The 27,463-nt window shown below is 49.3% G+C and overlaps 10 protein-coding genes across 10 annotated transcripts; 6 read left to right on the top strand and 4 right to left on the bottom strand.

The window, feature by feature from the left end:
• Positions 1 to 6,723: 6,723 nt before the first annotated feature.
• Positions 6,724 to 7,829, bottom strand: N7529_004489 (uncharacterized protein; the record flags this gene model as incomplete). Its single annotated transcript, XM_057240016.1, has 3 exons — positions 6,724 to 7,321; positions 7,378 to 7,400; positions 7,500 to 7,829. Coding segments are annotated over 3 exons (951 nt in total), but the record flags the coding sequence as incomplete, so codon positions are not given.
• A 741-nt stretch (positions 7,830 to 8,570) lies between these two features.
• N7529_004488 (Peptidase S26A signal peptidase I) lies at positions 8,571 to 10,615 on the top strand (the record flags this gene model as incomplete). The annotated part of the gene is made up of 4 exons (XM_057240015.1): positions 8,571 to 8,772; positions 8,827 to 9,286; positions 9,993 to 10,374; positions 10,433 to 10,615. 4 exons carry the CDS (start codon positions 8,571 to 8,573, stop codon positions 10,613 to 10,615), a joined length of 1,227 nt encoding a protein of 408 aa, XP_057099310.1.
• A 205-nt stretch (positions 10,616 to 10,820) lies between these two features.
• On the bottom strand, positions 10,821 to 12,137 carry N7529_004487 (mitochondrial 54S ribosomal protein mL38; the record flags this gene model as incomplete). The annotated part of the gene is made up of 2 exons (XM_057240014.1): positions 10,821 to 11,545; positions 11,606 to 12,137. 2 exons carry the CDS (start codon positions 12,135 to 12,137, stop codon positions 10,821 to 10,823), a joined length of 1,257 nt encoding a protein of 418 aa, XP_057099309.1.
• A 182-nt stretch (positions 12,138 to 12,319) lies between these two features.
• Positions 12,320 to 13,323, top strand: N7529_004486 (mitochondrial 54S ribosomal protein uL4m; the record flags this gene model as incomplete). Its single annotated transcript, XM_057240013.1, has 2 exons — positions 12,320 to 12,403; positions 12,475 to 13,323. 2 exons carry the CDS (start codon positions 12,320 to 12,322, stop codon positions 13,321 to 13,323), a joined length of 933 nt encoding a protein of 310 aa, XP_057099308.1.
• A 618-nt stretch (positions 13,324 to 13,941) lies between these two features.
• Positions 13,942 to 15,449, top strand: N7529_004485 (mitochondrial 37S ribosomal protein mS47; the record flags this gene model as incomplete). The annotated part of the gene is made up of 3 exons (XM_057240012.1): positions 13,942 to 13,992; positions 14,042 to 14,188; positions 14,244 to 15,449. 3 exons carry the CDS (start codon positions 13,942 to 13,944, stop codon positions 15,447 to 15,449), a joined length of 1,404 nt encoding a protein of 467 aa, XP_057099307.1.
• A 337-nt stretch (positions 15,450 to 15,786) lies between these two features.
• Positions 15,787 to 17,490, top strand: N7529_004484 (putative iron-regulated transporter; the record flags this gene model as incomplete). Its single annotated transcript, XM_057240011.1, has 3 exons — positions 15,787 to 16,356; positions 16,410 to 17,165; positions 17,221 to 17,490. The coding sequence occupies 3 exons, from the start codon at positions 15,787 to 15,789 to the stop codon at positions 17,488 to 17,490; spliced, it is 1,596 nt and encodes a 531-aa protein (XP_057099306.1).
• A 133-nt stretch (positions 17,491 to 17,623) lies between these two features.
• On the bottom strand, positions 17,624 to 19,645 carry N7529_004483 (Zn(II)2Cys6 transcription factor; the record flags this gene model as incomplete). Its single annotated transcript, XM_057240010.1, has 3 exons — positions 17,624 to 18,586; positions 18,635 to 19,582; positions 19,640 to 19,645. The coding sequence occupies 3 exons, from the start codon at positions 19,643 to 19,645 to the stop codon at positions 17,624 to 17,626; spliced, it is 1,917 nt and encodes a 638-aa protein (XP_057099305.1).
• A 1,201-nt stretch (positions 19,646 to 20,846) lies between these two features.
• Positions 20,847 to 23,045, top strand: N7529_004482 (uncharacterized protein; the record flags this gene model as incomplete). The annotated part of the gene is made up of 2 exons (XM_057240009.1): positions 20,847 to 21,990; positions 22,042 to 23,045. The coding sequence occupies 2 exons, from the start codon at positions 20,847 to 20,849 to the stop codon at positions 23,043 to 23,045; spliced, it is 2,148 nt and encodes a 715-aa protein (XP_057099304.1).
• A 746-nt stretch (positions 23,046 to 23,791) lies between these two features.
• atfB (bZIP transcription factor atfB) lies at positions 23,792 to 24,636 on the top strand (the record flags this gene model as incomplete). The annotated part of the gene is made up of 2 exons (XM_057240008.1): positions 23,792 to 24,058; positions 24,094 to 24,636. The coding sequence occupies 2 exons, from the start codon at positions 23,792 to 23,794 to the stop codon at positions 24,634 to 24,636; spliced, it is 810 nt and encodes a 269-aa protein (XP_057099303.1).
• A 772-nt stretch (positions 24,637 to 25,408) lies between these two features.
• N7529_004480 (sugar porter family MFS transporter) lies at positions 25,409 to 27,194 on the bottom strand (the record flags this gene model as incomplete). The annotated part of the gene is made up of 2 exons (XM_057240007.1): positions 25,409 to 26,865; positions 26,930 to 27,194. The coding sequence occupies 2 exons, from the start codon at positions 27,192 to 27,194 to the stop codon at positions 25,409 to 25,411; spliced, it is 1,722 nt and encodes a 573-aa protein (XP_057099302.1).
• Positions 27,195 to 27,463: the final 269 nt, after the last annotated feature.

Raw genomic sequence — 27,463 nt, 5'->3', positions numbered from 1 at the left:
GACCCAAGAGTCAGGAACCTTGGCTCCTCTAAACCATGGAATGCTGCTTGTTTGAATGGCCCGCACATCCGACCCGATCTGCGGCCAATACTTCCAGGCTAAACGCCTCATATTTGACTTCTTTTTTCTTTAAAAGGAATGTCATTGGATTTGGTGATACCTCCTGTTTCTATAGCGTCACCTAAGCTCGTTACGCAAGGGTTACAATGTGATAGGGTCGCCTACATCCTTCTTCGCCTTTGGTTAGTTTCCAACAGGGGTGTAAGTGGAGTTAGAGATAATGACCGTCATCGTTAGCGGACCCCCTTCCCAATTAGTCCTAGGGAATCTAAAGTTCTTTGTACCGTGCATACCCGGATGTGAGGTTGCTATTTTCTCTTGCATTCTTTGCTATCTGTCCTTTTTTGAATATTCGGATTTTTTTATTGATTATTTACTATCCGGAGTACATGATGCAGGAGATGCGTCGCCGCCCGAGTAATATTCTATATTGTTGAGTCTATATTGTTTGACGGTCATTTTCTGATTTACTTATCTCTGACCTGGGAAAATGGTAATTTCTATTGATATATCATGTAAGAACTAACGTCTATACCTAGGTAATATGGTACATACTATAACAATTTGACTTTTAATACACTTGACCCATTGAAGTATCAAAGGATTGAAAATGTTCCGATCCCTGAAATAAACTACATTTTCATCACCAATCAAGGTCGGGTTATCTCGAAAAGAGAAACTTGGAACATTAGGCTACCTGCACCTCGGGATCAGCAATATTTTCTGGTCATTTTCTAACATCACCTGAGAAAAAGAGGGGGGCGCCAACTAATGTGCCTAATAGTAGCGTATCGATCCGAGTGCCTCAACGGTTGTGGGCCTGTTTCATCGGATGTGGTACAACGTACAGAATTCATCCAGACGCCACTAAATGACCCAGAAAACCATGGTAAATCTTGCGTGGCTCAAGAGCGGGAAGCTCGGCTATCCCAAGCGTTGAACCCGCGTGGAGCTATTTGAGTTCGCCCAGATTAAATAGAAATTTTTTTTCAAAGCCCGCAGTGACGTCTGTAGGAGCCCAGAGCTCTGGACCCAAATATGACCAGTCATTGTAACATTCAGAGCTAAGAGGTAAAACGGACCTTGAATTTGAGGATGAGACCGGGCAGTTGAGAACATTGGCGCCAATTTAGATGGTTAGACCTTCAACTTTGGCCCCCTCATTAACGAAATGTGGAACACTTTTCAACTCTCTAGGTCAAAAGATATCCAAAAAGAATGGAGCCGAAGAAATTCAAAACCCACTTTGTGTCACCGATCAGGAAACGAGCGGTAGAGCCACCATTCACAACGTGGCCGGGCGGATCTGATCGTGCTTAGGGCTCTGCCAAAAGCCAAAACCGGACCAATCCCCGGTAGAAACCCGGTGTGTTTTTGTGTTTTCAGGGGCGTTTCTCCCTGCCCATTGACGCTAATCTGAGGATTGATTTTGAGACTCCTAGGCTAATACATAGTTGTATCTGTATTAATGGTACTAAAAAAGCAAAGACATGCAAAAAAAGAAAAAGAAACGATCATTCCTTGCCGATGCAATGCTTCTGGTCTTTTTACAATCAGACATATCATTGCAGGAATTGAAACCAATCAAAGTCGATCACAATCTAGATATGCCCAGAACTGCATAACACCCTCCGTTTACACGACATGAAGGGATCCAAGCCTGTACCGGAACGCATTTGCGGCGCGGACCCACATTATGCACTGCAGGGGCCACATGAGGGAAGACATTAGTATGAGTTAGGAAATAATTAGAGACAATCGTTGACAAGTACCAGAAGGCTAGGGGTGTTTATTTGATTAACTTCAGAGTTCTCCTAGGGCTAAGTGGAACTTGACAACAATTACTCCTCATCAAATCTGCCGATCTTGAAAAAAGAGGTATGCGCTGAGCACACCGTAACAATTACGGCACATTACAGTATCCAGATCTTGTACATACTGAATGTAAGTAAGTATTTTTCCATACAAAGAAAAGAAAGGAAAATGATTCAGCCCGGTCTGATCCTATTTACAAAAGACCAACCCAACGGGCATAGATATGTGTTGGATTTCAATACGAGCAAAGGATTTCCTACAACCCTACATGGTAAAATCCAAGTACCATGTCCTAACCATGACTTGAATCCTGTCAATCTATTTCACTCAATTAGACGGTGACTGTCCGAGACCGACCAACTAGATCGTTGATCAGCTCTCAGTTGGGAGCCTCTTTGGCCCACTCATAGTAACCTCCGAAAGGGCGCGTACCCAAAACCCAAAGTAAACTAGTGATGAACGCTCCTAATTCACCCCTCTCCATAATCCACTTCGACCTCCACTATTGGAGCAATTCAGGAGGGCGGAGTCGATCCCAGCTTCCTTTGTGCTTCCAGACGTTCCAATGTCGGGGTTTCTGATTGCCCGGTTCCCCTTCTTAGCCCCAAGGAATGCAGCGGGAGCTGCGGGCTAAGTCAATTTGGCTTGCTTTAGCGCCATGTCACCAGCTCCTTACGGTGTAGTATCGGATGCGCATGTTCTGGTCACTCTGAACCCCGTGCGTTTCTTTGTTTTGAGTCAATTAACATTCCTAGGTAAGAAAGTACGCTTGTGAAATGTGATGAGACCTTGAAAAAGAAATCACACCAAACAAACGGATGTCGTTCTTTTTGAAAGGAGAACCCAAAACAACAATAATAATAATCAATACCCTTTCTCGGTCGGCTGATTCGTACAAATTAAATATAGCCAAGCGCTGGTCATTTCCAATTTTATTGGCGGGCCCCTCTTAGGACTCGACGATCGTTAGGATTATCCTCCGACATGAGCCCAACGGCGCACAAACCCAGGGGAGAATATCTTCAAGGTTGAAACTAAGACTGTCCTTCCCCGATAGGCTACAAACAGGCTGCAACGTAGAATCAGCTGGTCCTGTGTTCAAACTGCTTAGCTCCTAGCTCCAGACCTTGAAAGGGCCCTGTGACACCGTAAGTACCTCCGTACCACGTACAACTGTACAGAGTACATATAGGTAGACACGTAAACTACCCACAAATCCAATGCATATAGGTTGCAGCCTCATTCGATTTCGTCATTGCAAACTCTTTTTTTTAGAACCGAACTATAATCAGATTCGAAATCATAAACATCCGTGCTTTCGGGCGCAGCTTTAGATGCCGGCTGCCATCCTCGGATATGTTGGCGCCACTAAAAGTCTAGGTGCAGGTTTGGGGGCGAAAGATTTCTTATCGAGTTAAGTCGCTTGGATGCTAAAAGTGGCGGAGGTGGAAACCCAGGTTGTTGGGTTAAAAAGGATAACCTGATGTCCTAGCGGTGTCAACGTGGTTTGTTCCCAAAACGAGGCTGGGCCAATCCCTTTTTCTTTCGGAATAACAGGTTTGTATATTTTGACATATCGTACAGTATACAATCTACAGAGTAATAGTGCAGTAATAATATTTTAGATTGTAATAGTATAGTACGGAGTATGGAGTACGAATTAGGCGAAAACTTTCTACTCCAAACCTACCTATCTGCATCTCCAATCTATCCAAAATCTACATGCGACTTTTCCGTTTCTCCTCGGTGCTTAACCGTCTCCGGATCCACCTTGATCACTATGATCCATGCATTGTGTGGTTTTTCACTACGCTGATCTCCTTTGTGAGCCGATCTTGTTCCTAACAGAGTAAACTCAAAGATCATAAAATAATTTGAGGATCCACGCAGGGGCCAATCCTGCCTCGTATACATTGTGGTGGTTCTCCGTAACTATGTCCCCCTCAAACCCATTCGTGGCTCCATTGACTACCACTGACTACTGATTACTACGGAGTACTCCGCATAATATATGGTAATACTAACCTTATCTATCAAGGACCGTCAGGGCTTACAGTAGAGGCGCTATGTGTTTCCACTCCCATAATAAAATAATAGTGCAATTGGCAACCTACACTTGTCGCCAAAACAAGACCGGTGCAGATAGTCACAGGGGTGTCTGCAGCGTGCGAACAGGCTGCAGTGAGATGATATTATATATCGGGGAACACGATTTTGATATTGGCGCTGGACTGTCGGCACTTATGTGTGTCTGTGATAGAAATTTTGACTTTAGCCCCTACTTGATTTGACTACTGTATCGCTACGGTGCCCTGTTGAGTAGTGTCATGTACAATTAGGGGAGTCATCTCTGCTTACGAGATCAGAGGGGCTTTTAGGGGCTCGAGGCCCTCAGCGTACCGCGCCCTCCACAATTCCTTCAACTAGTCAATATTAGGCAATGTAATTGCCCGGGTTCGCGTCAAGGAACTTTGAGACACGACTATCAATTTAATATTCCCAACCTCCGATTCGACTTAAACTTCTACACCGTACTCTGACGCAAAAAGGCGTTTCGTTCCACAGCGCAAAATGTGATATACAGTGCTCCCCCCCCACCACACACACACACACACACACACACACAGCACACCCTTTTCTGACGAAGTCTGCAAACTACAACGTAGATGCACACGACTCCTCACACCATGTCCGCCATATGTAGTATGACAAAATGCAGTGTCTTCTCGATTTCCGACTCCCTACATATGATACGCACTTGACATAGGCAGGATACTTCCGAAAAATTTCCAACGATCATCGCCCCGAAAAAGAAAAAAAAAAGACCATTTCATGTTAATTCGATGATAATTGCAGGTGGAAATGCACCCCGAAAGACCCCCCCATTATTCGAAATGCGCCCCACTGGAATTCATCCACACCCAACGCATCATTACCATATCGGATGAATGGTCCAGCGAAGTTCTTCTCCCGCTTTCATTCCCGCTCCAAGACAAAGGTGTGGAATGGGGCCCGCTCGTGTTTGTGTTACCGAGACCGCATTATTGATTTCGGGCACTGTCGTTTGCAGTAGACTCGTTATTACACTTTTCTAGAACGCAGTCTTGTAGATCACCGGTGGGGTGTGGAGTACAGAGAGTAAAGGAATAGTTAAGAGTCTGCACATTATCCCCGTCGCGGTGTTACGCTACCGATAGATTTGCCTTCCCGTCCGACTTTCGCCCCTTAACGGAGGTGATGGTGGTGGTGGTCTACGATTCTCCCTGATCTAATGCGAGGGGTTACATGGGGTCGGATGACTTGTGTTTCTTGGTAAAACTAGCGATGGCTGGCTGATCTTGTCAGACGCCGAGATTTTTTTTGATGTGGTGATCCATTTCATTTTGTGCCTAGGTAAGGGCTAGGATTGAAGGTTGTTTTAGTTCGGTTTAGCCCGGTTGTGTTTCCCATTTGCTGCAGAGGGCTTTCTTGCTTTTCTTCCCCAAGGGCTTGATAGATCGAGTTTGAGGAGCTGTCTGGCATATGCAGTTGAGTTCTAAATCTTGAAATGCACCAAGACTTGAATGGAAATCATGCAAACAGAGTCGATCTGACTTAAGCTGCGTTGCAGTTAGTGTGCTCCGCTCCGGCGGACTTCTCATAAGCGGGTGTGGCTAGACCCTCGTTAATCTCTCCATAACACTGCAATCGGCCAGGCCAGAGCTATCAACCCTGGTTCATAGTAGCAGTTAGAGGTTGCATGAACAAACACAAACTCGATTATCAAAGCAATTGCACTGAGGGGAGACGTAAACAAAGATCATAAGCATGCAGAACATGTACACCCGCTTTCCGTTCCTAGACCAGCCTCGGCATAACTAGACAGTTACTTGTGACTAGATCCTCTACATTCTCCAAGTAAAGATGCTTAGGTTATCTGCAAGTCAGCATGTAAATTGTGACTGTCGTTTGGTTGGTCAATATCAAACCCCTCTGTATATATAAGATACCTATACCTAGATCATTCAGGCTCAGAACAAGAGGCTGCAACGTTAGAACCATACAAAACCAGACCTTTAATCATCTCGTCCGTACACCAGCGACTTGCCAAGAAGTAAACAGACTATTGCGAATACTAGTGATATAATGGTGATTGCTCGATTGTTATTTGCTATAGACAGTCTCCACAATCAAATCGAAGCAATCCTCATAGGAGTAAGTCTCTATGCGCTTATTGATACGACTATTGAAAAACCTAGTAATATGCTTGAGACCGCACGCAACTGGTTCTCCAGCAGTTTACACACTCAGGCTTGGCTGATGAACTCTATCAACCTCAAATAATCTGGGACATCCGCTGCTAAGGAGTTGAAGAGCGCTTCAAATTTGCAGACGACTTGATGAAAATACTGGAGAACTACAGCAATTCCTTACGAATTCAATGCCAATGCTGCTATTGATATGAAAGCGCGAGCCATGAAAATTACCATGCAATCAGAGCCTCCACATACAGGTAGTCTCCAAGAATGACGAATTTGATCCCGTTGCTTTTCGGAGCGAAATGAATTCTCCCAAGAGCCTTTCCATATCTTCTCGTCACTGTTGAACAAAGCTGTCTGCCATTTGAGTTTGAAGCAAAGAGATCATGGAAGCTACGACAAGTCAATCAAAGTACACGAGCAGTCGATGCATGATATTTCTCGACAATCTTGATGTAGTATCTCTGTGTCTAGTCAATACATAGGAGGATCTTGAGCGTATATTGATGGGAATTGTTCAAGAAAGCATAATTATCCAAGTGCGACTAACTAGGAAATAAGCCTAGGAATCCTGCGAAAGCCTAAACATCGTATATGAGAGATAGACTTCCTAATCGATGAACCTCGTTGCCGGGTTAATGAGATGTGCATCCAGAGTCAGAAATTTGTAGGCACCAGAAGCATCATCCTTGAGAGGCTCCGGAGGAGGGAAGGTAGGAAGTCTAGGTGTGAAAGCCCAGGACAGCAAAAGACCGGCACTCATAGCTAACTTGATGACCGGGATATCTTTTTCACTGAGCCCAGCTTCCTTCTTGAGAGTGTCCCAGAAGGTCTTATCGAGGGCTTCGTAGTCATCGTATCTAGTCCAACCTTCCGTGTAGTGAAGGTCGCCCATAGTCTCTTCGAGAAAGTGAAGATTGAGCCCGAATGGACCAATTTTGGCCAGGGACCAACCTACAACTCCAGTTAGGTGATTGGACTTTTCATCGACCATTACTTTGCATATTCCCAAAAGGCCATGGAGAAGGACCATGGGCAAAGACATGATATCAGGCAATGAGTCAAGGCACCGTTGGATAATGGAGTGGAATCGAGTGGGCAAGGCGTCAAGGAGGCGCTTGAGATCTATCTCATATTCTTGACGCAGACTTTCCCATATTCCTTTATCGACTTTCAATGGATGTTTCCATGCCGGAGCGAAAACGAGCCTATGATTAATTGATTATAGCCGACGATATCTCTCAATACCGAGAATCAAACTTACTTCGCCATATCCGATATCAAGTTCTATCTCCAAGCAAAGAATTCAGGCGAGTTCCGAGGACCTTCCTGAGCCAGCTCAAAGTCTATCTGAGCGACACCCTGCACTCTATCCATGATATAGACTATAAGAACTTCTTTTCCATCAACCGCATCTCCCATCTGACCATGGAATTTAGTCCGTGGAACCAATGCACCGAGGATCTGACCGGCAAGAGCGATTGTTTCCAATTCCAGTGATAGCGGTTTGAGGCGGAACTGGACGACAAACTCGTTCTTCTCGCCAGCATACAAAGTGTAACTGCTGCTGCCTTGCATGGGTACAAATGTTACATCACCGCCGACAAGCTTTTCAGCTCGAGCATTGCATTCCAATTGAGTTACTGTGGTTTGGGCGAAGAACTCTGCGATGACATCTTCGAGTGAGTGTTCTTTCAATGTGATTTTTGAGACTGGCTACGAGGGATATAACAAGAGTTGTGATCTAGGATATGCCTGACAAAGAAAGGTATAGAGAACTAGGCAACTACAGTCTTGGAAACGAGACTAAGTACCTGTTTCTCCAAGAGCAGCGGTGAGCAGCCCTCGAATACATAGAAATGGGGGGAGGCTGTTTCTTTGTTGGATTGACTTTGCGGTCCTTGCCTAGACTAGTTAAAACCAATCATGGAGTGGTTAGTGTGTTGTCTTTGTACACGTATAACAAGCCAAAAAGACCGAGATCCTAGGAAGTCCCGCGGTTTGTCCTCTTTTCTCATTTCCACATCCTGCGCTGACATGACTAGCGCTGTAGAATATGAGTGACTGAGTAAATTGTGGTATGGACAAAATGCGTGTTTTGACAACGCCTGGAATCTCGGAATAATGTAGCTTCGGAGCCCATAGTGAGCAATGTTCTATTTTTGCCTTCCTAGCGCAAGTTCAAAAGGTTCCAAGGTTTCAAAGTCCCGTTGTTCGAAGATTGATACACACATGTAGTGCAGACAAAGTAAATAGGATATCAATCATGATGACGTCAAGCGAATCAGGGCTCAAATCAGGGCTTCACTCTTTAAAACCTTCCACGGTGATTTATTACTTGTATATTCCCCCAGAATCTGTGTCAATTTTTGAAAGCAGAAAAAACATCAATTCAGTGACAGTTGCGGAGTGCAACAAACCATACCCTTAACCCCGTGTAGTATATACTTCAACAAGATGTCCTGCGCAAAAGACCAAAGCAAGATCCCAGGCGAACCACGAACAACAAAAAGTCAATTCCTCGAAACAGGAGCATCAGTGGTCCAAGACTTCACACCAGTAAAGCAGATATGCGCACACGTAAACGCATTCCACGTTTACGCCAGCGACCCAACCCGATGTGTCGAAGCGAACCACTATTGCACGCATCTAACAGAAGGTACACAACACAACAACAATCACAAGACAAATAAGAAGTACTAACTAAGCCCAGACGTACGCCAATGCCTAATCTACGACTCGCCCGAGAAGAACGCTCGCCTCATCGGCGTGGAGTACATGGTCTCGCCGCGCATCTTCGCAACGCTCCCAGAAGAAGAGCGCCAGCTCTGGCACACGCATGAATTCGAGGTCAAAAGCGGCATGCTTATCATGCCTGCACCGGCTGGCATGCCTGATTCCGTCTGGGAGGCTGCTGAGACGGCCGAGATGCAGGATTTGGCGCCTATCTATGGCAAAACGTTTCATTTTTGGCAGGTTGATCGAGGCGATCCTGTTCCTATGGGTATGCCGCAGTTGATGGGCAGCTTTACTTCCGATGAGAGTGTTGAGCGGGCTAGGCCTGGAGGGTTAGATGCGTTGCTTGGAGAGAGAGATGCGAGGTTTGGGGTTGATTATCGGCAGAAGGCGAAGAAGAGGGAGGGGATTGAGCCTGTTGAGAAGCACAAGGGTATGTATTGCCTCTCGTTAACCTGTTTGTGTGCTTTGGACTGACGAAATGGCAGATGCCGATACCATGTGGTCAAAGTCTGATTAAGAATTGCGAGATATGTCGGTTTACCCTTCTATGAGGTGATGGAAATTCTATGAGAAATAAATTGGAAGAATGTATTCAATATGTTATTGAGATGTCTCCCCACTGCGCATGCCTCAAAGACCCAGTCCCATAGTTAAATGGGGTCAAGATTGAAACACACTGGGGGAAAGCCTGTCTGATAAGACAGGCTTGTTAAGTTCATATAGCTTCATATTCCACACTAGCTCGTCCTGGTGCTCAATGTCGTCGACGGCCAGCTCTAGCATTGGAGAAGCAAATCCCTAAAGGGATTGAAAAGAAGGTAATGGGGAAATATCTAAGACGGTCATGCTGTATGAGCATCTCAAATCAATTTAGAGATACTCTTGGAGCAACAGGGGGTTGGATACCCAGGTCTTTCTCAGCACAGTGCCCAAACATTAATAGGCAGCAGTAGCTGGAGAACTCCTGGACATCAAAATTCAATGCGACAGCAGAATTCTGACAATGGCTGATTCACATGGCAGACCGATGGTGGGGGAAGAAGGAGAGACTCCGCAAAAAAACGAGATTTTAAAGGTTCCGTGCGATCACATGACCGCCATCGAACATCCGCGGAAGTGGACATTGTTGTAGCTGACCAGACAGCTTTCCAACTCACACCACATGGAGCGATTATTACGATCTACACTTCGGCTACTGAACCTGCGCACCGCCGGACGGCTCGCACTCAATGGCGCCGGAACGTTCTGCGCATGCGCGCTGATCTGGGAGCACCTGATCACCATCCAGCTCAGCGCGGGCCCGTCGATGTACCCGACCTTCGATGTGCGCGGCGACTGGCTCCTGATTTCGCGGATCCACCGCAATGGCAAGGGGATTGAGGTCGGGGATGTGGTGCGATTCGGGCACCCGAACTTCCAGGGCGTCAATGTTGCGAAGCGGGTGGTGGGTATGCCTGGGGATTTTGTTTGCCAAGATAAGCCGCTCAGTACGGAGATTGGAAAGGACAACAATATGATTCAGGTGGGTTTTGTTTCTACGCTGCCGGTTGGCGTCAATTGCTGATGTGTGTTCTGTGTAGATTCCCGAAGGCCATGTTTTCCTGGCTGGCGACAATCTTCCCTGGTCGAGGGATTCGAGGAATTACGGACCCGTGCCTATGGGGCTCATTAATGGGAAGATAATTGCGCGGGTATGGCCGCCGTCGAAGGCGGAGTGGGTGCGCAATCCATTGAAACCGGCGCAGTTGGAGGGGAGTATTTGAGGATCTCACACATTGTATATCATATTGGGGGATTGGGACCATTGCATTTGGCGAATGAGTGCATTCGGGACCGTTTTGTTTAAGCATACACATGGAGTTTGGTTGGAAAGGATTAAATCAGTGTGCATATTCATACATATCAAATTGTACAGTACAAATCTAAACTCAAATGGCTTGGATAGGAAACAGAGTAGAGAAGATGAGATTAGCGGAAAGAAGAGGGGTTACGTCTCTTATAAGGCAGAGGCTCGACCCTCTTGCGGCGCAGCTCGATATCTGCTCCATTGAAGCCAATCTCCTTCATGACCTCCAGAGTCGTGTCATCCCATTGGGTACGGAACAAGTGAGCACCGATAGCCTTTAGGTGGTAGCGGGCCTGGAGGGTGCGGAGAAGAGTGTTGTCGCGGCTGGTCTCCTTTGCCTTTACTGCAGCAAAGTCGAGCGGCTCGGAGTTCTTCTGCTCCATGATGAAGACAGAAAGACGGTGGTAGGGACTACCCTTCTGGGCGACGGGTGGTAGCCAAGGAAGAACGACCTGAGAATCCTCCAAAAGCTGGGCGAGGTCAACCTTAGTCGAAGTAGCCGAGATGGGAATGTTGACGGCTAGGAAGTGGGTCTTATAATCGAAGCTGTTTTGCTCAACATTCGGGACATCGGGATCAACGACAGCGATGGTGACAAGCTTCTCACCACCCTCGAAAAGCTGCACGTCGAGTTTCGGGGCAGTTGTGCTCTGCCTCGCCTCGACGAATTCACCGGCTTGGATCTGTCGCTTGCCGAAGTAAAGCTTGGTGTCTACCACTGGGTCGCAGTGAGGGAGAACATCCGGAATGACGTTCATTTGTGTGATACGCTGGACAAGAATCTTGCGGCGGTACTCGCGCCATTTGCGGTCTGCCAAAAAGCGGTAGATAGGTTTGGACATGTCGCCTGATACGAAGGGAAACGAACGTTAGTCTTGACTCCAGCTCGAGATTACAGCAAAATTACCTTCATTATCTTCGAACTTGCGCTTCACCGAAGGATCGTTAATATCGGCCAAGATCTTGAGACGCTCCAAGTGTAATTGCATCGCCGTCACCCGGGACTTCTTCGCCTTTGCTCCTCCGGCCTCTTCATCGGAGAGAGACTCTTGTCTAGCGAGACGCTGCTGCATTGTCTCAATTTCCTTCAACTTTTCCTCGCGGTCGGCGAGCAGGACCTTCCGGGCTTCTTGGAAACATTGGTAGGGCAATTGTTCGAATGGAATGCTGTCGGCAGCCTGGAGCGCAGCACGGCGACGACGAGATCCAATGGGAGTAGTTCCCTGTCTCAATAACCGTCTTTCAAGGCGGGGACTCGTCACAAGAGAAGGATCGGGTGCCTTGTGGAAAGGTTGGCTCGGTGCTTCGGTTTCGGCCTCGCGAACGTTGGCAGTCGACTGGAAAGCTCGCGTCTGGAGTTGAACACCAGCGATGCTTCTAGAGTAAGTACTGCGAAGACATTGCAGCAGGGGCTTAGAAGCCCGCTCGCAGTGAGCCATTATTCAAGGAATTGGGTTTGATGGGGTTGGCCGTGAGGATCGGATACTTGTTGTCTTTCCGGGGGAACTTTTTCTGTTCGGACGCCAAGATTCTGCTAACATTCACCGCCCGATATCAACTTTTGCTCTCCATTCAAGACGGACATTATCACTGTATAGTTGATCACCACAAGGCCTTCACAATGCCAGGTAATGATGTTCTTCGGTCGTTGAGACTGCTGTCACGCAGCTCGGGCGGACTCATGTCAGGCCCCAAGCAAGTGACGGTGAGTACACTCCATGAATTCTGCTCGGTTTCGATTCTAGAACACAGTGGCTGACCAACGACATTATACAGCAACGATGCCTTACACGCTCAATGGCAACGGAAGTCCAGACACCATCACCCGTGGTGCCACAAGATGCCCCCGAGGCCGACCGCGCCGTTCGACCAGGAGGCCTAACCCCTGTTCAAGTCATGACCTATCGCTGGCCTGACTTGAAGCCCGAGCGATTGGTCCACTACTCCAAGAGGCTCCTCCAGATGCCCATTCGTCACGATATTCTCCACCGCGCAGTTGTCTACGAGGGTGACGCCACACGACAGGGTACAGCCAGCACCAAGTGGAGGGACGATGTGCACGGTAGTCACAGGAAGCTGTACGCACAAAAGGGCTCCGGTCGTGCGCGTGCGGGTGACAAGCAATCGCCAGTGCGACGAGGTGGTGGTGTTGCCCACGGTCCTCATCCTCGTGACTTCTCGACTGATCTGCCACGCAAGATCTACGACCAAGCCTGGCGTATCGCCCTCAGCCACCGTCTTTCACGCGGTGAATTGATCGTCATTGACAACGTTATTGACCTCGCCCCCGATGCGACCCCGTTCTTCGTCAAGAATCTCCTCCAAGCTCACCAATGGTTCCTGAAGGGCCGCTCGACTTTTATTACACTGGAGCCAAATGAGAGCTTCTCCAGTGCGGTTGAGAAACATCCCCGCAAGGCACGGCATTTGAGCACTGAAGATCTCGATGTTAAGGATCTTTTGGAGACATCAAGATTGATTATTGAGCGAAACGCGCTCCACAAGATTTTGCTTGCACACAGGACAGATTTGCCCAAGTCTGACACCCTCTTTTCGCCTTCAATTGACGGAAAGAAAGTATTGACGCTGGAGGCTAGCCAGCTGGTGTCTACATGGGAGGCTTGATTGTATTCTAGGAGTTGTTTTTTGCATTTAACTAGCTATGTACAAATAGATCATTTCATACTTCAGTTATTACCCACAGTAGGAATAATTCACCGTGTACATGTTGCTCAGGAGACGGCTTTTGGCATTACTTATTATAGGGAGCTATATTTGCTTCAATTGATATATCTGATATCTACCTGAAGTTCTTATAGGTCGGTATATTCAATCAATACTGATACTATACCTGGATTCAAGGTTGTGTATATTGTAGTAGATCAAACACACCACATGAAAATGGTTCAAATTAACAAATCCAAAGCATTAGTTTTATCATAATCATGATAAGAGAATATTCAACCAATTCACAATCCACAAATTCAAATCAAGGCAATGAGCCCCAAGCATGACATAGTTGTGTCAAGCGTGCAATCGGTTATGGGCGGAGAGTCGACCCTCGGAGAGCGGAAAGAAAACCCAACGAAAAAAACTCCCGAGGTCAAAGGAAAGCGGAGAACATCTGATTGTTACCATACCCCCCTTCCCGGCTGTTGTTTATATTCTGCTTTGGATCTAATGTTACTTCGACACTCATTCTCCCGTTTCTCCTCGCCGAGCTGGATCTCGCGCGTTCCTACAATGCCTCTACGCGCCAAGGTCACAAACCCTGCCTTCCGGGCAACAGCTAAGGTATGCACTCCCGGAGAGAAGGCCGACTTTCAATGCTCACTATGTCTAGATGTCGACAAAAGAGAGCTCTGGCGATGAGCCCGATGATGTTTTGTTCAACTCGATCTACGGCCTTCGCAGCGTCGAGCTCAACAGACCCAAGAAGCTCAATTCCCTGAACGGCTCGATGGCACGCAAGATTGTCCCCAGACTGCAGGTTCGATTCCCACGGTATCCGAAAGATGAATACATGCTAAGCGTTGGATGAATAGGAATGGGAGAAGTCCTCTCTTGCAAACATGATCCTCATCTCCGGAGCCGGTACCAAGGCGCTTTGCGCAGGAGGTGACGTTGCCGCCCTGGCGCTGCAGAACGAGAATGGAGTGGAGGGACAAAAAGCGTCAACTGAGTTCTTCGGACTCGAATATCGCCTCGACCACATGATTGCTACATATTCGAAGCCCGTTATTTCCTTCATGGATGGAATCACCATGGGTGGAGGTGTTGGCCTCAGCATGCACGCTCCGTTCCGAATTGCGACTGAACGAACCCTTTTCGCCATGCCCGAAACAACCATCGGATTCTTCCCCGATGTTGGCGGCTCGTTCTTCTTGCCCCGTCTTGATGGCGAGACCGGTACATACCTTGCTCTAACCTCTGAGCGCCTGAAGGGCGTGCAGGCTCTCTACGCAGGAATTGCTACACACTACCTTCACTCCAGCGTTCTGAGCAGCATGACCCAGCGTCTCTCGGAGCTGACCTTCCCCGACCACGTCGCGCTCCCCGAACGCCTCGAAATCGTCAACAAGACCATGGCCGAGTTCTCCATTGGTCTCCCGCCCCTTGAGGAGGAGCCCATGCTTATGGCTGGCAGCCTACGCACTGCCATTGACCGCTGCTTTGGATTCAACACCATGGAGGAGATCTCCCAGGCTCTGGAGCAGGAGACCGAACACAAGGAGTGGGCACAGAAGACGTTGGAGACCCTTTCAAGCCGGTCCCCGACCTCTCTGAAAGTGACTCTCCGCCAGATGCGTCTCGGCAAGAAGTGGAGCATTTCGGAGACCTTCCAGCGTGAGCATGAGATCGCCGCCAACTTCATGCGCCACCCTGACTTCGTCGAGGGCGTCAAGGCCCGTCTGATGTCCAAGCCTCCCCGCCAAGCCGAGTGGAAGCCTGCCACCCTGCCGGAGGTTACCGAGGATATCGTGGACAGCTTCTTCAAGATCCCCCAAGGGGAGAGACGCCTAGCCCTTCTCAGCAAGGGCGACTACAACAACTACCCCCACGCCCACTTTGCTCTTCCTTCTGAGAAGGAGATTGAGGAGGTTGCTCGCGAGGGTCACTCATCACGCAGACCCGTGGTCGATCACTTCCTCCAGAAATACGCACACCGCGAGGGTGTGCGCCGAAAGGTCGTTGAGGTTCTGGCCCGGAAGACGACGACAGCATCTGGCGAGGGACTCAAGTGGATTTGAATAGATACGATCTATAACTTGTAATTTATTGTTTTGTGCATTAGAATCTACTGGGAATTGGCTTATACCACAATTTACCACATACCATTTTTGTCAATTGACCAATAATCATAGCTCCGTGTTTGTGATAAGTACAATTATTCGTAGAAACAAAGCCATGGCAAAAACATACAGATGTACAAAGTAGCACCTTAGACAAGTACAAGTACAAATGAGCCCAAAGAAATATAGGTGGGTTCCCCATCAGCCCACCCGCGACATCGCAGATCCGCCACAAACTCCATATATTAATCTACAATCCTGGGACCTGCCACCTAGGCACATAAACAGCTTAAGCATGGAGTCTGACGAAGTATCACCAGACCCAGAGCGTCAATTATTAGAAAGAAACTCCAATGCTTCCAATAGGCTTTCACAGACAACAAATGAGGCACGCCTCGTCACCGAGCCCCCGACACCAGAAGCGCGCTCAGTATTAACAAGACTCTACATATCCCACACACTGTCAGCATGGAACTCCCGAATGTTCGAATTCGGCGCCGTCCTATTTCTTGCCTCCATCTTCCCAGGAACATTGCTGTACGCATCGATATACGCTCTAGTACGAGCTTTCTCGGCCGTTGCGTTATCATCCTGGCTGGGTGCGCAGGTTGATCGGTCGGATCGGCTTGTAGCTCTGAGGCAGTCGATTGGTATGTTTTCTGGCTTGTATCAATTCTCGATGGCAGAGCTGATCCAAACAGTCTGGCAAAGAATCCCAGTCGCAGTGTCATGTTTGTGCTTTGTGGCTCTTTTGTACACTGAGTCGGGGGCACTTACGATTGTCCTCTTCGCTGTTCAGGGGCTGTTGGCTTGTATGGAGAAACTGGCTGCTACAGCTAATACGGTGGCTGTAGAGCGGGATTGGGTACAGACCCTGTCTTTGTTTCGGACGCACAGTTCACTGATGAATTTGTCTAGGTCATTGTTATTTCGAAAAGTATCAATATCCCCCGACAAGGTAAGAAATACCAAACACCAAGCCCAAGAACTAGAACTAGATTAACATCAACCTACCCAGACCTAAACGCATCCATGCGCCGAATCGACCTCTTCTGCAAGCTCCTAGCACCAGTCTTCATCTCCCTAATCGACAGCCTTTCAACCAGCACCGCAATATGGACAGTCTTCAGCCTGAACACCGCCTCCATACTGATCGAATACATAGCCATAGCCCAAGTCTACCGCTCAGTTCCAGCCCTAACCAAAGCACCCACCCCAAGAGAAGACCAAACAAATACCCTAACCCAATCTCGCAGCTCAATCCAAGACACTCTCAAGCCCTGGAAAGAATACATATCCAGCCCTGTCTTCCTCGCCTCCTTCGCCCTCAGCCTCCTCTACCTAACAGTTCTATCCTTCGGCGCAACAATGGTGACCTACCTCCTCCACACAGGCTTCTCCTCGTTACAGGTTAGCTACATGCGCATTGGCTCCGTGGCGGCCGAGTTATCTGGAACATGGGCTGCCCCGCTAATCATGAATCGCATCGGACCGATCCGATCCGGGCTGTGGTTCCTGAACTGGCAATTCGTCTGCGTGGCCGCTGCTGCGGCATCGTTTGTTGCCTGGGATTCGAGCTCGCGGATTGTGGCGGGCTGCTTGATTGGTGGTGTGGCGATGAGTCGGATTGGGCTTTGGGGTTTTGATTTGTCGGTTCAGTTTCTCGTGCAGGAGGTTAGTGTTGTTGACTATATCTATATGTGTTTGTGCTAATTGCGGATGGGAGTAGAATGTCGAGGAGCATGCTCGGGCGCGGTTTTCGGCGACTGAGATGGCGTTGCAGAATGGGTTTGAGATGCTTTCTTTTGCGTCGACGATTGCTTTCCCGCTGCCGCTGCAATTCCGGTATCCCGTTTTGATCAGCGCGGCGGCCGTGGCTCTTGCTGCTGTTTGCTTTGCGACGTATGTGCGTAAGGAACGTGGCCATTTGCTGCATCGGTCACGGTGTATGGGCGGGGACAAAGTATTTTATCGTGTGATTGGACCGGAAACGGTATAGCATAGAAGATTCTCTCAATGCTGGGAAATGTATAATGAGACATCAATCCATGTAAGATTCATATATAGCCGAGAGAGCGAGACCGACTAAACCCGCCGAAGCAATTACAAGTGATATATACAGATCGTGAGAATCAAATCACGACAAAGAAATCAGGGAATATTTCCCTCCTTACACACTTCGAGTCCGCCCACGTCCGCGAAGCATCCTGCCGCCGCGTCATCTCCTCTAATAGCACAAGAACTCTCTCAGCAGAGGGATGACTTGCAGGCAAAGCCTCATCGGCCTCCTTCGCTGCCATGCGCTGCATCTCAGAGACAATCCATTTCCTCTGCTCGCCTGTCGCCTCCAACCCCGCCACAAATATCGGCCACAAAAGGCTGATGGGCAGATGACCCGGCCCGGTCGACTCAACCGTCGCCAACTGAACGATCTGGTTGACAGCGCCGTTGACCCGGGCTGTGCGCGGGTAGATAGCAAACGCGACCCGGTGCAGGTAGATGAAGTTCGTGAGGAAGTTGGCGACGTACTGGCGGAATGTGCGGCAGATTTCGAGGGCGATGGGCGTGCACAAGGTTTCGGAGAGCGCTTCGGGGCGGCTGTAGACGTCTATTACGGGTGGACGGCGGTGCCAGAGTGACTCGAGGTCTGCGCCTACTTTGTGAGCTATTTGGAGGACTTCGAATTCGTCGCTTAGGGTTCCGCGGCTGCGGTGGTGTAGGTCTATGGATACTATGCGGCGGACAACTTGTTGGGCTTGGACGAAGAAGCGGAACGCCGGGCCGACAATGGCTTCGTGGACGAGGTAGCTGGGGGTGCGGAAAGGGTCCTCGGTGCCATCGTCTTCTTTGCAGTCGTCGGGTGGGTGTGGTGTTTGGGGTTGGGGTTTTGATATGTGCTCGATGTCGCCGAGCTCAATGAGAGGGTCGCCTTCTCGACCAGCGATCAGGGACTTGACGTCTAGAAGTGATACCCATGATACGAGCAGATGACCGAGACCTGTCCAGTGTCGTGTGCGGGCGTAGAACCTCCGTAGAATGAGGTATCCGGAGTGAAGATAGGACGTTCCGGCACATATTTCAGGAGATGAGAGAAGCTAGATCGATATAAGCCCAGACCTGGTCCACAAATCAAGCCAACATACCTCGGATATCATTAAAAGGAAAACAGCGCCGAAAATCTTGACCAGTGTCGACTCGGACACTTCGCCACGAAGACAAGCCTGGATCTCTGCTCCAGAGACCCGATAGTAAGTCGGCGCCCAGTGCCACCGCTTTCCCTCCACCATCGCTTTATGAACATCCGCATAGCAAAACAGAGCGTTCTGCAATGGACTGAAGTCTCGCGCATGGGCCAATAGCGCCGGCCGCACATACTTCCACTCCATACTGACCGGCGCGAAAAGCGCAGCCGGCGGGCCAATCCTTACAAAATACTGCAGCAACTGGTCCTCATAGGAGCTACCTCCCGAATCAGACCAGCTGCCGCGGGTAGTAGCCACATCTGAGCTCCCGATGGACCCCTCGAGCAGCACGGACACAGCATCGGGGCTGAGCGGCGTACGGCGGTCAAAGTGCGTCTCGTCCATAGGCACGATCCCGGGCAGCGACTGCGCAGGACTAGCGGTGAACGTGGCCGCCAGTCCAGTCGTCAAGTCCAAGTGTTTTTGCTCCAGCTCGGATGTTATCCCGCCCATAAACCCCAGCATGTCGAATTCGGAGTAATCCTGATCAGGTGGGAGCTCTCGCAGCGCCGGTGCGGGGATCGTGCCGTCATCGGAGCGGAGTACCGTGCTGAAGAAATTGATATCGGGGGAGCGGGACGCAGACGCAGACGCAGACGCAGACGCAGATGCAGATGCAGATGCCGTGATTGCGGATGTCGGGTGCGCTGTGTTACTTGGTGAGGTGGTGTCGCGCGCCCACCCGGTGCCAGGGGCAGTCGGGGGCTTGTAGACGCATCGGAGACGTAGGCGATCGCAGTTAGAACAGTGGGGTTTTGACTCGTCGCAGCGCACTTTACGGGCTCGGCATGTTAGGCAGCCTGTTCGTCGACGTGGTCCTGACCTGCCTACTCCCCGGGCTTTTGGCACCTGTGGAGATGTTAGTTTTCAGGTACGGAAGTCTCGAGATATTGGATGTCGATATACCTCCATGATGGGAATAAGCCTAAAACGAAGAACATAGTCAAGTTCGGCAAGCAAAAATGTCCAGATCATAAAATCGCAGTCTTCTTCCCCGCAATAGTGCCGATTCGGGTGGATTCGATGACGAGCTTGGTCTATCGTGATCAATCCACATTATGGCTTGATTCTTTGTTGGACATAGCTAAATACATACTATATACTCTCCATTTTGTGATATACAATGTAGCTATACATAATATAAAGAGGCTTTATTTGCTGAGATTTATTATTTACCTATAAGCAACGTGTTAAGATCAGATCTACCAGTACGTATATATAGGCATAGTCTACCACATATATAACTATGGACATATAAGTTTATCTCAAATAAACAATATTCATTGTTTCACCCAATAATCGATCAGTGTAGGCCCTCTACTACCATCAGTGCTGCACCCTACCCACCTATGTAGGTAGGTAATATCAAATCTACAATAAGATCATGGATTGAAAGACCTTGCGACTCAGCTCTATGCGAGTCCAGTGCCGCTTATTGGGATACGGAACAAACTAGTGATATGACTCTGACAGATGGCGTACTAGTATATGTTCCACCATCGTCTACGAGTATTTTCGGTCCGCGTCTTGTAACTATATATGTACATATAAGTATATATAGTCCTCCCTTAGGATGACAGAAGAAACATGACAGTAATACCCCCGGGCACGCAATGTTATCAAGGCACAATATACGAGAATAGGTGGCATAAGTAAGGGTACATCCTGCACTCTCAGCACCACCGTATACATGGGCAGAGGGTTCCCAATGCTTGTATATGACACTTGCGATATAATAATATCACGACTTATCTATCTTCATGCAACGGCAAATTCAATGTCATAGATAGGAGGAATGGACATAGATCTATAATACAATACACTTTTTAGCAGCAACAGTAGGACATTGATTGTAGAAGCTGGTGGCTCACTCCCTCAGATTTATAACGTAGAGCGTATCACAAGACAAGTATATGCTATAGAGATATTCCCAAAGAGCATGAGATGAGTCTTACTACAGAAATAGGTGTAGTGTCGAGTGCAATTGCCCTGTATAGTTCCTGTAGCTCTTTCCCAGGAAGAAAGTGACTGACCAAAACCGAGTCCCCCAATCAACCTCATTCCTTACTTCATCTCTATTATCTTCTCTCATATTGATTATCCAACCGGAATTATGAAGCGCTTTAAAAGTGTATTCAGGCCCAAATCGGATACTTCCGACCATTCATCTCGTCATCTTTGGCAACGACTCTCTTCAGCGAAGCCACCAGAGACCACTGCCACAGAAACAAACGTCTCGTCTGAAGGAGCACCCGATGACAATGTCCAAGACCCTGAAGCTGAGCTCCCCGCCGAGCAACTACCTCGGTCCAAGTACGGAACCAAGCGTTTAAGGAATATGGTGGTCAATCGCTTCCGGGGTAGCCAGTCCCATGAAGACCACCCACTCACCGATCTTGCCCAAAATACACAGACAGAGACACCAAGAGGCAACACCGGCGACCCGTTGTCTTCGAATCCCTTTGAACGGCCCCCCGAGTACCAAAACCCACCTCCCGGTAGAACTGTTCGATTCGATGATCGAGTCCAAACTGCGCGACAGGTCAGTGGCGAGACAAGCCACTCTCAACAATCTCAGGAATCGAGCCAGACTGAGGACACGGTCCGTTGTCACCTGCCAGCGGGCCCGCAACCGGCAGACTGCCAACATCCCCCAGATTGCCCACATCCTCCAGAGCAGCAACCCCCAGAGCACATTAGGGTGTCTCTCGACGATGAATCGGTGGCGTGGGATTGGCCAGGATTGATGTACAACCCCGAAGAAGGTGGGCGAGTTCGCGAACCCTCAGATCCATTTTCAGACGGAAAGGGCTCCGAGTATCGGCAGGCAGGGTCAGTTCCACGTCAGGGACCATCACCCGCCGCGCCCACCGCCGATCCCTCGTCAGCTCCAAAACCCTCCAAACGTTCTCCATATCAAAGCCGAGAAGGTTCAAGTCGAGATGGATCGATGGCTTCCGAAGGGCCACTGGAGCCGATCCTCGAGAGTGACACCATCGAGGAAATCCCAAACATCGACAAGATTGTGACAGCCGATGTACCTCAGCATGCGTCTCGGCACTCGAACCCCCAAAAATCCACACGGAGGGCATCTTCAGCTAGTAGTAGTTCTAGCGACAAGAGACCCCCAAGTACGCTTAATCCACCCAAGGCAATTATAATTTTCAACCGCATGGCAGCCCAGCAGCGTGTACATGTTAGGATTCAACCTGATGGGAGTGGGTCGCTTACAACTAGCCCAACTAGCCCTAGCCCTCGTGAGTCTTTTCCTGTACTGAACAATTGAATCAACTGACCATTGCTACCAGCCAACAGCATCCCGCCGGTGACCGAGGCAGAAGGTTCAAGTCGTCGTGGATTCTTTAGTCGACTTCGTAAGACGCGATCCAGTCTGGAAACTAGGACTGAGCCCCACGCACCAATTCACAGGCTGCGACGGATGAAGACAATCGCCAACTTCCGCCCAAATCCGTTGACCTCGATGGCCGGAAAATCAGTGGAAACTTTGGCTCGTCTGGGTGGACAGAGCTTTCTCATGATACGGGATTTGGGTCCAGCCCCGATGCAACTGCCCGCATGCATGGTGGCAGCAGTGATGTTTTTACACCGATATGGCCCCAATCACCCTCAGGTGTTCACCCGGTGCCCCGACCCGAAAGCTGCCTTCCGCACGTATGACGGTTGGGCGGAGCATGTTCTCGAAGCCGAGAAACTGCCCGATCGAATCGATTTGACCATGCGCGTGGTCGGCATGCCCCGAATTGGGGCGCATCAAGTGCCGGTAGAGAGTGTGGCCTGGGCCCTGAGATATTTGTTGGCGGGGCTTCCATATGGGATTCTCGGGAGCGTCCGGCTCTACCAGACTTTGCGAGATCTTTTCTATGCGGCCTTTCCAGACCAATCTGCCTTGCAAGTACCAAGCTGCCTTGCTGGGGTGACTCCATCAGTTGCTATCCGAGCTCAGTTTATCGCACTTGCAGTGATTGGGTTATCAAGTGAAATGCAGCGCGATCTTATCTGTGCGATTTTTGGCCTGCTTGACTTTCTTCTCCACCCCGAGTCTACCCTTGAGGCACAACGAGCCCAGGAAACCGGGACCGATGTCCGAGACCCAGTGGTGCCACCTGATTTTCAACAGCTGGTTGTTGTCTTCGCTCCACTTCTGCTCGGGCAATCAAGCCGAGGCAAATTAGAAGTGGAACAGTCAGTGGATGAAAGTCGTGTGGCCACACTGTTGATTGAGCATTGGCACAACGTTAACCGCCAGCTGAAATATTGGTGCAAAGACACACTAATTCCAGGTCGGGAGTGAAACGACCTCGTTCAATTGTTGGATTGTTGGATTCTATTGCTTACTGTTGTATCTTTTACCAAGGAAAATGCCTCATGGGTGTCAAAATCTTGTGATTGGACTGTTTCTATAGTATACCTCCCAACGGGATTTCAATCCTGTTGGGTACCGCTCTTTTTATTTTTTCTTGTACTTACTCCGATGAGTTGTAATCCACTCCAGTTCTAGATTTGAAGCTAATGGTTTCATACATATATATTCTAGGAGGATGCATATGAAGTGAAAGAGATTCAAAGGAATATACTCTCCATGAATGAAATGTACCTAGTCACAAAAGAACTAACCGAAGCAAAAGAACCTAGACTTTTCTAGACACCACAGCAACTCCGGTCACACCAGAATTCTCCCCAATCTGCTTCGTTCGGATCTGCTGGACCGTAGGAAGTCTTGTCCGACCGTGGCTCCAACCAACTTATACTTCTTCAGGCACCGGACAGACGACCGTGGATGCTTCATCCTTCAGCCAGAAACTGACCAACGATATTGAATTTTACTCCTGTCTTGACGCCAGAGACTTTTAGGGTTATCAGCGCTTCTACAGAAACTTCTTCCCATCCAGGGCAGAGAAGCTTTCTTAGTTTACAGCAAGAACAACCCTACAACCCTACAACCCTACAATCCTACAACCCTACAACCCTACAACCCTACAGCCCTACAAACTTTGCTCTGCCCAAAAGAATAATATCTCTACCTTTTCAACCTCAAAAATGCAATCCAGCCTTCCAAACCTTGACATTACCATCCCACCCGCCTTCACTCCATTCCCAGGCGATTTCCTCAGTCTCCCAATCCCAGAAGACGACCAACTCTGGGGCCTAAGCCCCATCTCCCCAATGGCAAACTGGGACAAAACCGACTTCTCGCACTCTCTCGAGCACGATCTCAAAAACGCACAAGTCCGCAACGGCCAACCAACACCACCGCCATACGACGACACCCGACTAGACCACGAAAGCGCCACCAAGCGCCGGCGCGTGCGCGAATTCAAAACCGCCGCAGCCTCGCTAAGCCCCGACTTCGCCGACGACGGCCCCCAGACCGCGCCAAGCGCGCAAAGTTCCTCGAGCGCAACCGTCTCGCCGCTTCCAAATGCCGCCAGAAGAAAAAAGAACACACTCTGCAGCTCGAGGTCAGCTTCAAAGAACAGTCGGACAAGAAGGAGAATCTGGTGGCCGAGATTGCGCGTCTGCGTTCTGAGATCCTAGGGCTGAAAAACGAGGTCCTGAAACATGCGCAGTGTGGCGATGAGCCGATTAAGTTGCATCTTGCGCAGATGGTGAAGAAAATTACGGATATCGATGGCCCGCTGGAGAAGGCTGTGGATGTCGATACTACGGCTGCGGAGCAGCAGGCGGGGGTGCCGGTTTCGGCGCCCCAGGCGCTGTCGTTTGGCTTTGATGATCCCTTGCAGCTTGAGCCTGCGGCTTCGGCGGCCGCTGAGGCGTTTGAACAACAGATGCGTAGGGAAGCTGAGGTATCGCTTGTTCCGGAGGGGTCTTATTCTTTTTCGACGGAGGATCCGACGTTTGATGAGTTAATTAATGCGCCTTGAGATTGGATTGTTGCTTTCTTGTTTTTGTTTTTCTTTTCTGTGGAGTTCGTGGAGGTAATGGGCAGCAGGACTGTCGTGTTTGGGGTTGGGGTTTGATGTCTTGATTGGCGATCCAGTGGCTGGAGGGTGTCTGGCGTTTTCTTTCTCTTTTTGTGTTTCACATCTTGAGTGCTCGAATTGGGCTTTTTTGGCGTTTCTTCTTTTTGTTCCAACTTGAGTGTTTGGACTGGGCTTTTATTCTTTTTGTGCTGATACTGTCTTTTCTCACTGTCTATGCTTGGCTAGGATCATTGCTTAAGCTCTGTGAGCATTCAGGTTCGATGTATCTTTTATGAATGACATGAACTATGAAAAAATTCCTTTTATCGATACGCGAACTGGGAATTGTACCTAGACATCTATCCAGACGTATATTGTAATCGAATAATGCCGGGATCGAATTGGATCTGCATCGCCCCATCCTTCCCCACAGGCTCGCCCTCAGATCCTCACATGGGGGATGTTTGAGGAATGTCATTCATTCGTGAGTGGTAAAGCTGCGATCATTCATGTTTGCTGTTGCAGCTGAATCCTCTGCATCCGTGACACTCTTCTCTTCAGCATCGGGCCAATATGATAGAAATGTATTTTCTATCGATGCTATCTGGATCGAGTAGAGAACCAAATAGCCCATTTTGATCTTACTATGTTTCTTCTATTTGTCTTTCTAGCTCTTTCTATGTCTCAAGTATACTTCTAATTCTTTCTGGTGACGAACTCAGTATCGATTGAGTCATAACCGTCCGGCGGTCGACTCAATATGTGCCGCGTGATGCTTAGACTGTACCGACTTGGCATCAGTTTGAGCATCCTGATGATGCACAGGCTGTGAATCATCTTCATCTGATCCAATGGCTTTTCCATGTTCAGAATCCGGACCAGCCTCAAACAACGCATTGATCTCCTCAAGAGATTTGCCAGCTGTCTCCTTCAGACAGAAGTACGTAAATCCAACGATCACAACATCCAGTAGACCAAAGAGTAAGAACGTGCCCCATCCAAGACCAGCCTGGATATACGGCGTCGAAAAGCTCCACACAAAATTGAACAACCACTGCGAGCCAACACCGAACGCAACCCCAGGCTCACGAATCCTCGTCGGGAAGATCTCACTCGTACACGGCCACGGCAATGGCCCCCAGCTGAAGTTATAAGCAATGATATCGAGATATATCAGCGCCACAGTGGCGACCCCAGAGGAAGTCACCGTCCCATCCCCAGGTTGCGGATATGTCTTGACCACAGCGGCAGTGGCAATCATGCAAACAGCCATGAACGCCGCGCCACCACCCAGCAGAGGCCGTCTCCCAAAGCGATCGGACAAAAACACCACAAAAACAAAACAAGCCACGACCTTGATAGCGCCAAAAATCCCGGTCAGCAGCAAAGTCCGATCGCCATCCCCAACAAGCAAAGCAAAGAACTGAGGCCCGAAATACGCCAACGCCGTCGACCCCGTCGACTGCTGCGCCAAAAACAGCCCAGCGCCAATAAGCAGCCGATGTAGATTCGGGCCCTCCCAGAGCTCGCGCATCCGAAACCCAGCGGTTGCATGTCTCTCCTCCTCCAACCCACGCTTCATATCCTCAAATTCACCTCGCACATCCTCCCCCTCCCCAGCCCGTATCCAAACAAGACTCCTCCACGCCTCCTCCTCCCTCCCCTTCCCCAGCAACCACCGCACACTCTCACATACCCCACCCATCCCAATCCCCATCAACGCACCCGGCACAAGCTGCAACCCAATAGGCACCTGCCACTGCCGCGCGCCGGGCTGCATCCCCTTCACGCCGTAATCAATCCAGTACGAAACAAGGATCCCAACCGTGTACGTGAGCTGGTAGCAGCTGCCCAGCCGGCCGCGGATCTCCTTCGGCGCCATTTCGGACATGTAGATCGGGATGATGGTTGCCGAGCCGCCAACGCCTAGCCCGCAGATCACGCGGCCAAGGTAGAAGGTCGCGAGGGAGTGCGTGTTTATCGTTTCAAGGATCACGCCCACGCAGAATACTAGGCTGCACGCTGCCATTGCGGCCCGCCGCCCGAACTGGTTTGTTACCGGCCAGATCAGGAAGCAGCCTGCTAGGGCGCCGGCTTGTTGGATTCCGACGGCGATGGCGCTTATGCGTGTTTTTTGGGAGTGCGTTATGTCGAAGGAGGATTCGAAGGAGGGGAAGGTTAGGACTCCGCCTGGGGTTGTTGGTTGTCAGGGTTTCTTGTTCTTTCGTTTTGAAGGTTTTCTGGTGTAACATACCTATTACGCCGGAGTCGTAGCCAAAGAGAGCGCCGCCGCAGCAGAGGATTAATGCGAACCAGTATGTGCGCCATTGAGCTTTGAAGCGGGACATTGTGGCTGGGGGTTCCAAATGTGGTGTTTGGGGTCCTGGATGCTGTGGGAGTTGGGTATATTGATTGGAGGTTGACCACCAGGGCTGGAAACGACGCCAAGTATAAAGGATATAGCTTGGACTTGAGCTTGAACGCGGGGATGGAGTGGAAGATATAGGATTTACAGGCATATTGAATAAGGTTATTGATAAATTAATCAGTAATAAATAGAGTTAGGTCTAGATGGAACAAATAAGTAACACAAAAGCCGAAAAAGGGAATAAAAGGGTCAAATTGGGGGAATGAGAGTGGCTCATCGAAGTCATCGAACAGAGTTGAAGCTGTTTCTGGACGTAAAGCCCGGGATCGGCCAGATTATGTCATGCACCCGATTGGCGACGTTTCTGTGTTGTTTTCTTTTCGTCGTACATTACACTGCATTGCACTACATACTCTCTCT

This window comes from Penicillium soppii (genome assembly GCF_028829465.1).
Source record: "Penicillium soppii strain IBT 18220 chromosome Unknown utg000004l, whole genome shotgun sequence".
Classification (NCBI taxonomy): domain Eukaryota; kingdom Fungi; phylum Ascomycota; class Eurotiomycetes; order Eurotiales; family Aspergillaceae; genus Penicillium; species Penicillium soppii.
This window is presented reverse-complemented; position numbering and strand designations above follow the sequence as displayed.